The 13,730-nt window shown below is 41.3% G+C and overlaps 1 protein-coding gene across 10 annotated transcripts in view; it reads left to right on the forward strand.

Annotated features, from left to right (window-relative positions):
- PPP6R3 (protein phosphatase 6 regulatory subunit 3) overlaps positions 1–13,730 on the forward strand; it is a 126,619-nt gene that overhangs the window by 80,506 nt on the left and 32,383 nt on the right. For all 10 annotated transcript variants that reach the window (XM_082845386.1, XM_082845390.1, XM_082845387.1 and 7 more), the window contains 5 exons: positions 917–1,069; positions 3,104–3,253; positions 4,374–4,438; positions 6,788–6,903; positions 8,563–8,648. In XM_082845386.1, coding sequence (XP_082701512.1) covers positions 917–1,069; positions 3,104–3,253; positions 4,374–4,438; positions 6,788–6,903; positions 8,563–8,648 — 570 coding nt within the window. The remainder of the gene's footprint in view (positions 1–916; positions 1,070–3,103; positions 3,254–4,373; positions 4,439–6,787; positions 6,904–8,562; positions 8,649–13,730) is intronic.

A 13,730-nucleotide genomic window follows, 5' to 3' on the forward strand; every position in this document is an offset into this window, starting at 1 on the left:
CCCCTGACCTGTGTCTCAGGTGCCACAGTCTTCTTTCTAGGTGGACAAAAAAGGCAGCGTCTAATATGGATGGATTCTCACACTGGTACTCTTCTTGGGCCTAACTCGGAAGTAAGACAGTGTTTGGTTTGCCCTTCCTCTTGTTCACGGCTAGGAGTGAGTTCAGCTTGTGGCTGCTTTTACTACATGATGTGGTGAGTGAGTAGGTCCGTGTTTATTAGAGCTGTGCCACAGGGAGTGAAACTGGGGGCCGTCCAGTTCCACTGGGCCTGGAGGAGCGCAGGCAGGGGGGCAGGGATCCCCTGTGGACGAGGACATGGAGAAGGGCATCCTCGCTTCGTTGTCACAGGTCATCATCCTTTCCTGCCAAACTTCTGAAGTTCCGGAATGTTCTGTGTCTGTCTTTTGTGATTTCAGAGAATAGAAACTCCCTTTTATGGACAAGAACAGGTTTGAGGTTGATCCTGTTTCAAGGTTGTGATCCAGAGGCAACTTCTGAGTTTGCAGTTTTATCACAGATTTGGCAGAGATTGAGAACTGTGATCTAAAACCACTTGTAACTTTTCTTAGTTTCTTAGGTTTCTGGTCAGAATTGGAATATTGCACTTTTTTTTTCGTGGACTTCAGTAGCTTTCTGCTTCATTCCTGTGGTGTTTGCAATGTTGAAGGCAAGGGGGTACTTGACTTCTTATAAAATTTGTAGTCCAGGGAAGTTACTTAATTGTTTTCCCTCATGTTCATTTCATCATATCTTAAAGATATCATCAGTAGGAGTTTTGGATTTTCCTTCAGGTGTAGAATTTAGGCCAAGTTGTTTGCAGGCTTAGTTTACCTAGCGTTGTATCTTAGTACATACTCCTACACCCTTTATTTGTTTACTGAACTGAATTTAATTGGAAAGCTTTTTCTTCCTCAGAAAAGTGTGATGAAGACTACGTGGGGCGTGCTGGACCCTCCCGTGGGGAACACCCGGTTGAATGTGATTAGGTTGATATCCAGCCTCCTCCAAACAAATACCAGCAGTATCAACGGGGACCTTATGGAGCTGAATAGCATTGGGGTCATATTGGTACGATATCCCCTGAAAGATGTCTTAATTTGCCCTTGATACTTTATGGATACATAACTGAAGGTAGAACCTCATAAATTTGCAGTATGTGTCAATGACTTTCCTTGGTCCGAGTGTAAACAGTCTTTTATATAGTTTTCCCCTTGAGATTATCATCAATTTTGAATGCTTTCAATTTTTCAGTAGTAATTTATTGTTGCCGTGCGTAAAGAACTGTATTAGAGAATTTGGAAGATGATTAAGACAGATGTTTCCCTTGAGAAGCTCAGTCTCGTATGGAGGATAGAGTGAGTGTAATCACCCTCTTCAGGGGATTGTATTAGCAATAAACGACTGGGGCTTACAGCATTATTTTCTCTTCATAATTAGCCAAGGGACAAGCTTTGATCTTCTTTCCACTGAGATAGTATACGAGGTCTCTGACACTGTCTTGATTTGAGTCTAAAAGACTGTTTCAATTTAGTGTGAGACTATCTTTTGATTTAGTCTGCTTCAGTGGAAGCAGAAGGGAATGTAAGGGAAAAAGAAGAGCCCAGGAATTACCTGGACTTCCCTGACCCCTGAGTTCCCCAGCTCCAAGGCCTGTGTTTGGGATCCATGGGCCTGGCCCCGGGGCCTCTGCTTGCTCTGTCCTGCCTCTGCACAGCACAGATGGGTTCCCAGGACCCACACTGTACACCCGCTGGCCACACTGTACACTGGGGGGAACTTGGCGTGTGTTTCAAAGGAGAGTCTGGGTGTTTGCTCTTTACATGAAAGGTATTGAATGTACACTTCATATACATTTCTCATGTGATCCTAGGTATAAAACTTCATATACATTTCTCATGTGATCCTGGGCATGATTTTTCAGATCATGCCCAGATAGGGGATACATTCCATGGCTAGTAAGTGGTGGAGCCAGGATTTGAATTCACATCCAGTTTCAAACCCATGCATGCTCTATCAACCATTCCCTTTGTTCTTCCTAGTGTCACTGAGATAGATACTTCAGTTGTTTTTCAGCTTTGTGTTAAATTGACAGCAGTAGAAGGCGTAGAGAGCAGGCACATTTGGAGAAAGATGAGACGCTACAGGATTGCAGTTTCCTTGCCAGCATAACCCTTGCCCTCTGGGGACATAGTTTTTGCCCTACCCTCTGACAGGGTTATAACTTCCTAATCCTGTCTCCGGGCGTCTCACTGAAGTCATCAATCACTAGTCTTTCATCTTCCTAGTAGTAAGTTTACAGCTATTGTTAATTCATTCTGTTGTTAATCTTAGAGCTTCTTTTGAGTGATTAATATGATAAAACTCCTAAGTGGATCATTAATCATTATCTTTTCATTTTGAGATTAGATAACCAAGACTCAGCGATATCCTGAATACATACTTGATGCATTTGTGCTTTTTGGAATTGTCTTTTTTTGTGTGTGTGCTACTGTTACCTTTTCAGGTAATCTGGAAAACCCTTGCACCTCCAGGAGTTCCGCACGTCACCACCTCTCATGCCTTTCTTGTTTTGCTCTATCCACTGATAGTTCTATGAGTTTTGAATGCCCGAGTGGTTATTTTTTTTAAGGTGTGAGCACCTCAAAATTGGAGACCGTATTTTTGTCTGTCTCCCAGGTTGCACCTAGCACTGTGTGCTGCTCAGAAGTCATCAGTAAGCATTTGTTGAGGCAAAATGAAATTCTCATAAATTTCTTTGGAAATTTACTGAACTCTTAATATCTGTATTAGTCACGTTGAAAACAAAAAGACACTCTCTTTCTGTCTGAGAAATTTATTATTGTCTTTATGTGTTTATTGTTGGTCTCTGTTAGTTTCCATGCAAATTCTGACATGTTAAATGAGGAAATACCATGCTATTTAGTCTATGAAGGCATTTTAAACTGCATTTAAAATAAAATGTGTTCCTTTTAATTTGTCCTATTGTACTAGGAACACATCATTTTCACTTTATTAATTCATTATTTGGTGAATGTGTTGCGGTAGTGGCTTAAACATGGAGGAGACTGAATAAAAGAAAGCATTATTTTTCTTTTTTTGTAGGACATGTTCTTCAAATACACATGGAATAACTTTTTACACACACAAGTGGAAATCTGTATTGCACTGATTCTTGCAAGTCCTTTTGAAAACACAGAAAATAGCACAATTACTGATCAAGACTCCACTGGTGACAATTTGTTATTGAAACATGTAAGCTTACTTGGTGTCTTTTTTTCTGCCACTCCTGGTTATAGCATTTTTCTGCTTAAGGTGTGAAGTGAATTGAGGTTTAAGGGTGGGAGGTTAGATTTCAGAGTCTGAATATTTAACTTGTAATGGTACTTTTAACCAGTGATTGTGTAAATCATATCCTGGACAATTAACCATTACATGAACTTTAAAAAAAAAAAAGGCTAAGTGGCTTGCTTATTTGGGAAAATTAATAAATTTGAAGATTTAGAAATCTTTTGGAGATTAAAAGAACAATGCAAATTTAAATACTGCAGAAAACATTTGAACCAATTATTTGGCTTGCCAGAGTTTTAATTTCCTGTGCTGAATATATGACTGAAAGTTGGGAGAAGTGAGTTCTTATGCAGTATCGAGGAAGCCTCTTCTGGGGGTCTGTTTTCTTTTGTTAAATATGAGGTGATTTTACTAAGTCAGTCTTCAGGTTTCTTCTTGCTCTGAAGTTCTGTGATTGTGTGACATTCTCTAGCTCATACTGGGTTACGCCCAAACCTTGAAGATGGGAAAGGCTAACCTGGAGTAACCAAGTAGATGGGGAAGACAAATGACATTTGAATAAGACTGGCTGTGCACATTCGATAATGCAGCCCACAGCACTGGCCATTGGCGTGCGGAAGTTTGGCAAGCCACACCTATTTTTAATACGAATGCAGTAATGTTAGCTCATAGAGAAGTAAGTGTTGCTCGCATTTAAAATGTACAAGTATTGCTGTGGATTGTGAGTTAAATTTTTGCCAAGGCATAATTTTCTTTATTCCATTTCAGAGTAAAACCTGTCTTTTGCTTTAGGTCAGCTGCTCACTGGTAGCAGTACTTGAAATATATTATTTCCTCGTAGGTTCACTGCTAAAGGCATAGATCCTGTCTTGAATCCCTGTAGTGTTCTGGGGCCCTTGAGTAAATTTATTTTCACGGTGCATCTGATTTAGCCAGTAATTCACAGCTGTATTAGGCTTGCTGGGTTATATGTATAAAGTGATAGGTATCACTTTTCTGTTTAACTAGAGTTCTGTTTCACTTTAAAAATTTGACACTTTGACATTTATGTCAATGTTAAACTGGAACGTTCCTTTTTATTCAGCTCTTTCAAAAATGTCAATTGATAGAACGAATACTTGACGCCTGGGAAATGAACGAGAAGAAACAGTAAGTAAATTGTTTTCTGATAGGAGTTCAGTTTGATTTTTAATTTGAAGAAAATATACTCCCTTGCCCTAGACAGGGAGCAATGAATATAATATAATTACATGGTACAGGCCACTTTACAGTTACAAATGGTTCTCTTGGGACTTCCAGATTATTTAATTGTAACAGATATTTTTCTAGTAATTTACTTTTAGATCCCCCTGTCTTTCTACCTGTCTTGAAAGAACAGGGGTTGGGAGTACTCCCCACCTCTGTTGCTGCCTTTGCAACTTCTTGGTCCTTTCTGAATGGCTGTTTTTCTGAGAATAATGGGGAGTTGAAGGGAAAGAATTACAAAGTAAAGTCCTCCTTAATTAGCACCTTTGTCCTTGTTACCCGGGTTCTCATGGAAGAAAAGAGTCACTTTGTGCTTGGAGCTAGAGGGAGGGTAAAATTGCTTAGTATTTCCTTTTTTAGAAAATTTCCGTTAGCTGATTGGCAAGATTACTTGAAGTATTAGTTGCTGCGTGTGAGTAGCTTTGTTACACAGAGTTTTTTTCCCTAGTGGTTTTGTCTGAAACAGGCATTCCTCTCTAATGCCCTGGGAGCTTTTATGCCATCCCATAGATTCTGAAGCAGGTGGGTATGTTTGGGAAACACTCTCAAGGTATACTTCTTGTGTTTGTTTTTAAGTCAGGTTTATTGAAGTATACATTTTTGGGTATACATTTCTAGGAATTCTGACAAATGCATTCAGTCATGTAACCATCACAGACAAGACACAGAACGTTTCCATCACCCCATAAAGTTGTCACATGCCCCTTTATAGTCTAACCTTTCTCAGGATCTCCCTGCTCTGTGTCTCTGTTCAGATGTCTCTTGCAGTGCCCAGGAGAGCTAGGTAACTCACGGGAGCTGCCTGCTTTGTTTTCTGGGGTTTGGTTTTTAAAAATTGCTTACTAAACACCGATAGGGCTTTGCTTTGACTCTGGGTGGTGAAAGGTGGCGTGTAGGTTGAGGGTGGCAGGGGTTCAGTCTTGGTGGACCTCAGATACTTTCCTCCAAATGGAGCTCCTTTGGGGTGCTGTCTGTGGCCAGAGTGGCGTCTCTGGTTATGTGTCTGCCCCATCTTAGCCTTCCTTGACCCCCTTCCTCTCTGCTTCCTCGTCTCGCCAGTGCTGAGGTGTCCTGTGTGCTCTACTCCCCGCAAGCTCCATCCTCTGAAGGCCTGGCTAATAATATTCCTCCCCTCTTGGGGAGTCCTGAAAGAGCTTTTTAAGGTTTCCTTGAACAGGAAGGCTAAAGAAAATTCGGAGCCTTGGGCCAAAAAACTTGGAGATGGGTGTTTGTTTTCCCTTGTGAGGGTTTGAGGGAATACCAGAGTTTCTGACTAAGAATTTGCCCAGAAGGAACACTCCGGTCGTGGGATCTTACTGTGAAACTGAAAGAGGCTCATAGCAGTTCAGCTAAGGTCAACCTTATGCCTTCAGACCCTTAGGTATTCCCAGGCCCTCTACTAAGCTTATTAGCAGATATTTCATTTTCCAGGCAAGCCTACAAGCACAGTATGGTTTTTCTTAGTGACTCCTGAAAGATTCTCCCTTGAAGCAAAGAGCTCTTCGGTTTGTTTCCTCCTGTCTGCAATCAAAAGTCTTTTGTTTCATAGAATTTAAAGACTTGACACTTTGTAAATATTCGGGCGGAGAAATCACTGTGATGTGAAAAGTTTGTCTAAATGTAAAGATGGGTCATAGTTGTGAAGATTGGACTCTTAAGTGGGGAAGGGGTGAGGAGTAATGTGAATGTCTGTGTCCAAGTGGGAAGTGGGCCAGATACAAGTTGACTACCTCTCATCTTGGCCAAGTCCTCAAATCAGCTAATATTTTAACTTGAGAAATGCCATTGGTAGATAACTATCTCGATGATTGATTGATACAATTAAAATTTGATATCTTAGCAAAATGAACCAGCAGAATTCTCACCTCATTTCCCTACAATCTGTTTAAAGTCTGAAAAATAGTTTCACAGAAAGATAAGAAGGAAAGTTACAGAATCATTAGGCATCAGTGAATGTTTGGGGTTTTGTTTTTAAAGATACTGTGTTACTGAGGATGGTTGGTTTGAGTCTTTGAACAGAGTTTGTCCTGTTGACTGAGGCTACAATGTAGTCTTTTGAGTAGACAGTTGCTGCCACACTCCCACCCCCTACCCCTACCCCAACCTGGTTATATTACGTACCCTCTTCTTCCGCCTGTTCTTGTCTTTAGTGCCTCAGTTTTTAGAATGATTGCTTAAATCCACTGTACTTACCAGGCTGTTCATCACTCCATCCTCTCAGGAGTCTGAATATTTGTCCTTTACTCCTGGTAGAGCCGAAGGAGGAAGACGGCATGGCTACATGGGACACCTGACAAGGATAGCCAACTGCATCGTGCACAGCACTGATAAGGGCCCCAACAGCGCCTTAGTACAGCAGCTCATCAAAGGTAATGGGTTTATGGAATTTTCATTACATTTTTGTTGGATTGGAGAAAGGATATAGGGGTAAAGTGGAAATATTCATAGCTTTTTAAATAGCTGTCTGAAGAGTTTCCTTATATTATCTCGAGATTTGAATGAGGCTCTTGAGAAGGTGTTTGAACAATACAGATTTTTGCTGTATCTCTGTTCTTAGTTCTGCAGTCCTTTTATTAAGTATTGGCAGGCTCAGCCGGTGACTAGTTACCCACTTTCATTCTCTAAGGGTATTGCTCACTAAACCGTTCCTTTGAGCTTGAAGTACTCGTAGGCTGACAGTTGAGCCACTTGAGCTACAGTTACTCTTGCTTTTTATTTTCTTCTGAAGTCCCCTACATAGCCTATGGATTGAGTTCCTTTAATGGGCATATTAAAGCATTTAACAGCATTTTTTCCATCTCTCTATTACTAAAATGAACAATATTAGCCAATATCCTAAAGGACTCTTTCTGCACTAGCATTTGAATTTAATCAGCCCAAGGTTACTTGGAAGAAACCGTATTGATGCCTTTTACACTGGCACCAAGGCCTTGAGTCCATCTCCTCCCAAATGAGAGCATCAAGAACTCTGTGTGCTGCAGGTTTGGTACCAGTGGGATTACTAGTCCTGTGACTTACTCTGAAGGCAAAACATCTTCAACCTCTGTGGTACAACATTCGTTCAGTTATTAACTTGCTGAAAATCATCTCTCAGTCTATCCTACTATTTCTCTCTTAAGAATGTTTGTGTTCAAGAGGCTGTTACCTATTGAATGTGCACGAAAAGTATAGTTGTAGCCCAGTGACGGACAAATCGGGGCTAGCGCACCTGTAATTTTGCTTCTTGAGCGAGATGTTAGCCAGATCATCACACTTTATGTCCTTTGCTGTGCACGTAAATTGGCCATGTGTATGATTTTTTGTTTTTAGATCAGTCTTTGTTTTATGGAAGTTGCTTGCCTTTGTAAGAGTGTGTACACACGTGTGTTTAAGCCATAATTGTCAGATGACAGACAGCCTTAGTGAGGCCTCCAAGATTACAGCTATAGTTGCATTTTCTCAGAAAAGTATTTGTGTATCCTTTTCTTTACAGTTTCTGTAGAAGGTAGCTTTCACTATTGCATACGTATCCATATGTTAGCCTATGACACAAACATTTAGGAAACATCATCTTTGAGCAATTTGAGAAGCCAAACTGGGTTCCGTGGGACATTCATTGGCCAGATGCCAGTCAGTTTCTCAAGAAAGTGCGCAAGAGCTGACATTTGCAGTGTTTCCTAAACTCACACGACCATGAAGCAAAACTGCTTTTACCCCCACCTTAAAGACTGTTATCTTTACAGGGAACTTATCAGAAACATATTTTCCAGGTTAAGTTTTTAGCAAAAGGTCTTAAAAAACTTGTTGAATTCAAAGAACTGCTTAGGGCTCTTAGCATCAGGCATAGACCGTGGTGGGGAGGGGGTTCCTGAAAAGTTCTCGGGGTTCAGACTGAGCATGGCTATACCCCGTCCCTCCGAGAGCTCAGCCTGCAGGGATTGCTTGCCTTTGAGGAACCACGTGGGTGGTGCCCTCTCGAGTTACCTGTTTATTTGTCTGTGTGCAAGTCACTGTAGTGATAATGTTTTTTTCCTTTTCTCCCTCTGAAGATCTTCCAGACGAAGTCAGGGAGCGATGGGAGACGTTCTGCACAAGCTCCTTAGGAGAAACTAACAAGAGGAACACGGTAGATCTAGTAGGTTCTACAAGGTTACATTTCTGTGATTTCAGTGCTCTTGGCCTTTGCCCGTCTATTCAGAAAGATGTGAGACATCTTCCACTTGTCCTGATAATTGTAGGCCAAGCTCATGTTTCTTACCAGTAAAAGAGGTCAGTGCCCACCGTACTCTTGCTAATTTGTCTAGTCAACTTCCAATTCCTGCTTAGGATGACGTAAGGGTACAAAGAAGCTACTCGTACCTGCTCCCACTGTACTCGGTTTCCACCTCCCTCAGTGCCCTGCTCCCCAAGCACCTCAACAGAGCAGCCTCTAGCCTTCCTTTTACTGTGTTGGGTTTGTTGCCTTATGCCTAAATAACCCCGGGTGGTTAGAAAACCTAAGTATTCGATATTTTCTAATGTTACTGAGTTGAGTTGACCCTCATTAAAGTCATTCCCAGTGGGGGAAAATTTTATAGATGACTTTGAAAACCCCAGCTTTAATAGATTGGTACTTTGAGCCAGGGAATAATGGCATTGATAATATTCTTAAAAATTATATTGGACTTTGGAATGTAGTCTTTGTTTTCTTTAATATGTTAAGTTTTAAGGTAAGTATTGCTTTTGCTTTTCAAGGAAAAGCATTTCCTTTTGCAAGCACATGCCAGCTGATAGTTGAGGTGGTGGCCTTGACTCTACATGGAAGTAGGTGTGTCAGGCATTTAATTCTGTATTTGAAATTCAGCAGCCGCAGTCTTGCATTTCTAATATACAGTAACGCCTCGATTGTTAGGCAGCCTTATCTGCTCAGAGCAGAGGCTAGAAATGGGGTGGGGGTGGTGCTGCAGAGCGGTCACTAGTCATCCTGCGTCACCCGCCCGAAGGGCCCGTTGCCTCCTGCTTTGCAGATTGTCTAACAAGTCTGGTTATCTTTTTCCAGACTCTTGACAGGTTGGTGGCTTGTTCAGGTGGATATAGTGAGAGAATTATTAGGTATTAGGAGTTGGAAGAAATATGAAGTTGAGAGAGAACTGTAAAAAGGGAGCTGTGTAGGGACATTTAGTTAAAATAGATTTGGTGGCCCTTATTGTCGCAGGGTGTCACAGCCCAACAGAGGAAATGGCATTCACTTTGACAGCCCTGAGGGATCAAGGAAGGGTTAAGTAACTTTTAATGAATGTATTACCCACTGTACATTGTTTCTTTCCCCCCAGTCAAATTGGTTAAAATTCTGGATCATCAGGGTCTTATTGTAGGGTGAAATTGTTCTCTCATACTGTTAAATTGAACCTTTTAATTTTAGAGGTTCCCAGATTGATTCCTTGTTAAGAATGCAGGAAATGTGGTCTCCTTGAAGGGGATTTTTGCCTTGTTTCTTATTCATAAAGAAATAGGAGTATTAATTCTGATCTTGCTTGGGAAACTTCATCAAAAATTGCCTTTTGGGGCTTCCCTGGTGGCGCAGTCGTTGAGAATCTGCCTGCTAATGCAGGGGACACGGGTTCAGGCCCTGGTCTGGGAGGATCCCACATGCCACGGAGCAACTGGGCCTGTGAGCCACAACTACTGAGCCTGCGCGTGCTCCTCAACAAGAGAGGCCGCGATAGTGAGGGGCCCGCGTACCGTGATGAAGAGTGGCCCCCACTTGCCACAACTAGAGAAAGCCCTCGCGCAGAAACGAAGACCCAACACAGCCAAAAATAAATTAATTAATTAAAAAAAATAGTTAAAGCTTTAAAAAAAATTGCCTTTTGATTGACTTCAGAGGTAGAAGTAAAGAATGTCCAGTTAAACTTGTTGTTATCAGGATTTTTTTAAAAAGTTATCTTTGGTAATTCAAGCAGATTTCTTTTGTGAGTAGTTTAAATATTTATAAAGATGGACTTTCATTGCAGTTCAGGTAGCACTCAGCTACTTTGCACGATGCCGTCAGTTATCTAGTCTGTGACTGTGTGTAATGTCATGTATGTCCACACAGAGGAGCGTGGGCTTGCCCTGCATAATTAGTGCACAGCCCTTTTGGGTCAGACACATCTAGACATACATTTACACCTGTGTTGAAGGAAAAAAATCATCACGGGCTCCACCTATCACGCTGATTGAAGCTCAGTTCTCCTTTGCCTATTGCACTTTCTGCCGTAATACTTGGACTACATAGATAATCTACAGTAAAACAAAAGAAGGAGAAGTTCGCTTATATAGCAAAAGTGGTAAGATATATAGAGCCCTGTTAGCATTGCTCATATCCTTTGTTGACTTAGCCCCACTCTGTGCTTTTGTTGTTTCTTGAGACTTTTGTGTTGATCTCTCAGGAGCTCTTCACTTCCTTGGTTTCAAATACCCAGTACTAAAATACTACCTCTACTTAGTCTTAAGTCCTTCTAATAGGGAATTTTGCTTTGTAGTATTTTTAGGGATATGGGTATTCCAAGTTTTAAGGATCCTTATACATTAATCCTGGGCCGCCAAGGAGAGTTGAACTGTAGCCTCCAGGCTCTTCATTTTCTGCCCAGAATGTTTCAGGCTATATCCCACATGTTCCAGGGAAAATGTGCTGTTGTGAATATTATTATAAACACAGTTTGGTACATGCAGTGGGTGTTGCCCTTGCAAAAATGTCATACAGAAATGTCATGCCCACTAAGTCGTGTCGTGCAAAGTCCAAATAAAAGCATTCCCTTCTGATTGCTTCAGGCATACTCATCACTGAAATTGGCAGTTAAATAATACATCGCTTATTCCCTACCTCCCTCCCCAAATAGATAGATTAGATGCACTGCCCTGACTTAGTTGGTTTTAGGATGATGGCTCAGATACCTCTCTGGGAATTATTTCAGGTATATTCATAGGACTTGGGTCAACTAGTAGTTCAGCACCAAATGCTTGAGTTAGTGCATTGTTAGGTTGCCCTGGCCTGTTCTTTATTTTCTAGCCACAGCCAGGATTCGTTCATTTATACAGCAAACACTCACCTATTCTACTGGCTGTGGGCCTGAGGACTTGCTCGGTTATGTAGGATAAGCTGTGCCAGCCCCAGGCTCCTGCCATCTTCTAGGGCAACATCTGTCTTCCAGCTCCTATCACTTCTAGGGCAACATTTGAATTACCTTCTCTCTGAGATCTTTGAAGTACTTTAATCTTCTGACCCCGTCATGCCAAAGTATATGAACAAGAGATTCATACACTGCTTATGTTTTTATGTTGGGAGTTTATCATGAGTAAAATTTGGTGTTTTAATTATATCCAGAGGCCGCATTGTTTTGACTAAGCCCCCAAACTGTAAAAATTGGTAAGGATTTAGATACAGGAAATTTAGATAACGTAGGCAATGTTTCTGTACTGACTTTGGAAGATTGAGTTTCTTTCATTCTCGGCCTGCCTCTCCAAGGGTGAGGATCTTCTTTTTAAGGTTGAGGTAGTTTATGAGATAGTTTATGGAGGTTGTGTAGAGTAATACAAACATGCATGTATGAATTGCCTGGAGATCCAGCAGGTCAAGGTGGAACGTCTGAGGGTTTGCATTTCTAACCATCCCCAGGTCATGTAAGTGCTGGGGGTCCACAGTGGGACCACGTGCAGCAAGGAGCAAGTGTCTGTAGCTTCCACTTTTCACTGGAGGTTACCAGTTATCAGGTTACCAGTTATCAAGTCATACTTAGGATTCTCCTAGCAACCTAATCAGCCAAGATGAAGAAAACTCTTATTTGCTTTTTCTTTTAAAGACAGTTAATAAAACTGAAATTTTATTATGAAAGAAGGTAACAACTCAAAAGCTTTTTTTTCACTGCAGCTTCAAGAGTATAGTTTACTTAGAATGCATCTTGCTTGGCAAGAATGTTCTTATGTACTTGTTACTTTTTTTAAAGTTATGATTCTGTATTCTCATTTAGTGATTTACTAGTATTCGTGAAATATTTGAGGGGCTGCTGTGTGCTGGACACTGTGGATATTGCACTAAACAAGATTGGCAAAAATCCGTGCCTCAGTGGAGATGGATAAACAGATGGAGGGTAAACTAGGGGGAGGGAGTCGGGGAGTGTTTTGGGCAGATGTGCAATTTAGAATTAGGTGGTCTAGGAAGACGCCATGGAGAACGTTTGTGTAGAGGCTGGAGGGAAGTGGGGCAGGAAGAGCGAGTGCAGAGACCGGCACAGCGCCCGCGTGGCTGTATCAGAGCGGGCCAGGGAGAGAATGGGAGGAGAGATTTAGAGGTTCTGCGGGCCAGATCTCATGCAGCTTCACGGCAGGCTCCTGGGGTTGTGATCTTAGTGAGATGAAACCGTTAGGTTTGGAACTAAATAAAAAGTGACACGATTTGATGTCAGTGATTTAAAATCCTGTAATGATTTAAAAGATCATTGTGGCTGCTGGATTGAGTATAGACTATAGTGGGACAAAAGGTCGAGGCAGGGACACTGGTTAGATGCCTAATACAGTGTTAATCCAGACGAGGGAGAAACTTTCCACTAAGGAGGTGATAATAGACTTGATGAGAAGTGATGGGATTTTAGGTTCCATTTTGACAGTAGAATGGACAGATGTGGGTGAGACAGAAGAAACAAGATGACTAAGATTTTAGCTGGAAGAAGAGGAATGAAAGAGGCATTTCCTGAGCTGAAGATGCCTCAAAAGGGGTGTGTTTTGGAAGCTTAGATCAGGGACTGAGATGAACAAGTTTTCCCCTGTAGGTAAATTAAACGATCTTTTAGCTCATTTTATTAATAATGATTTCAGACTGGGTATGGTGTAGGTAGGATCAGAGTCCCCACATCTTTTAAAAACATAATTGAGAAGGTGTGCAGGCATTGTGTTATTATTAATAATAACTTGGTAAAACAGTAGTTTCTTTTTGGAGGAAAAAATTAATTGCTTTGAGGATACAAGTTAAGGAGAATATATAAGGGGGTCACAGTGTCTGGCACATAGTAGTTGCTCAACAAAAGCTAGTTGCTTATTTTAATTAATGACCTGATAAAATCTTATTTTGTAGCAAAAAGTATGAATGAGGACACATTATATCCTTTTTGAACTTAAACAAGACATACTAGGAGTAGTCAGCTCCTTCTTTTCCTCTCTAGTTCACTGAGCTTGCTCTTTGAATTGTCTTCTGTTTTTGTGC

Source organism: Leucopleurus acutus, assembly GCF_964270905.1.
Source record: "Leucopleurus acutus genome assembly, chromosome: 8".
In the NCBI taxonomy this organism is placed as follows: Eukaryota; Metazoa; Chordata; class Mammalia; order Artiodactyla; family Delphinidae; genus Leucopleurus; species Leucopleurus acutus.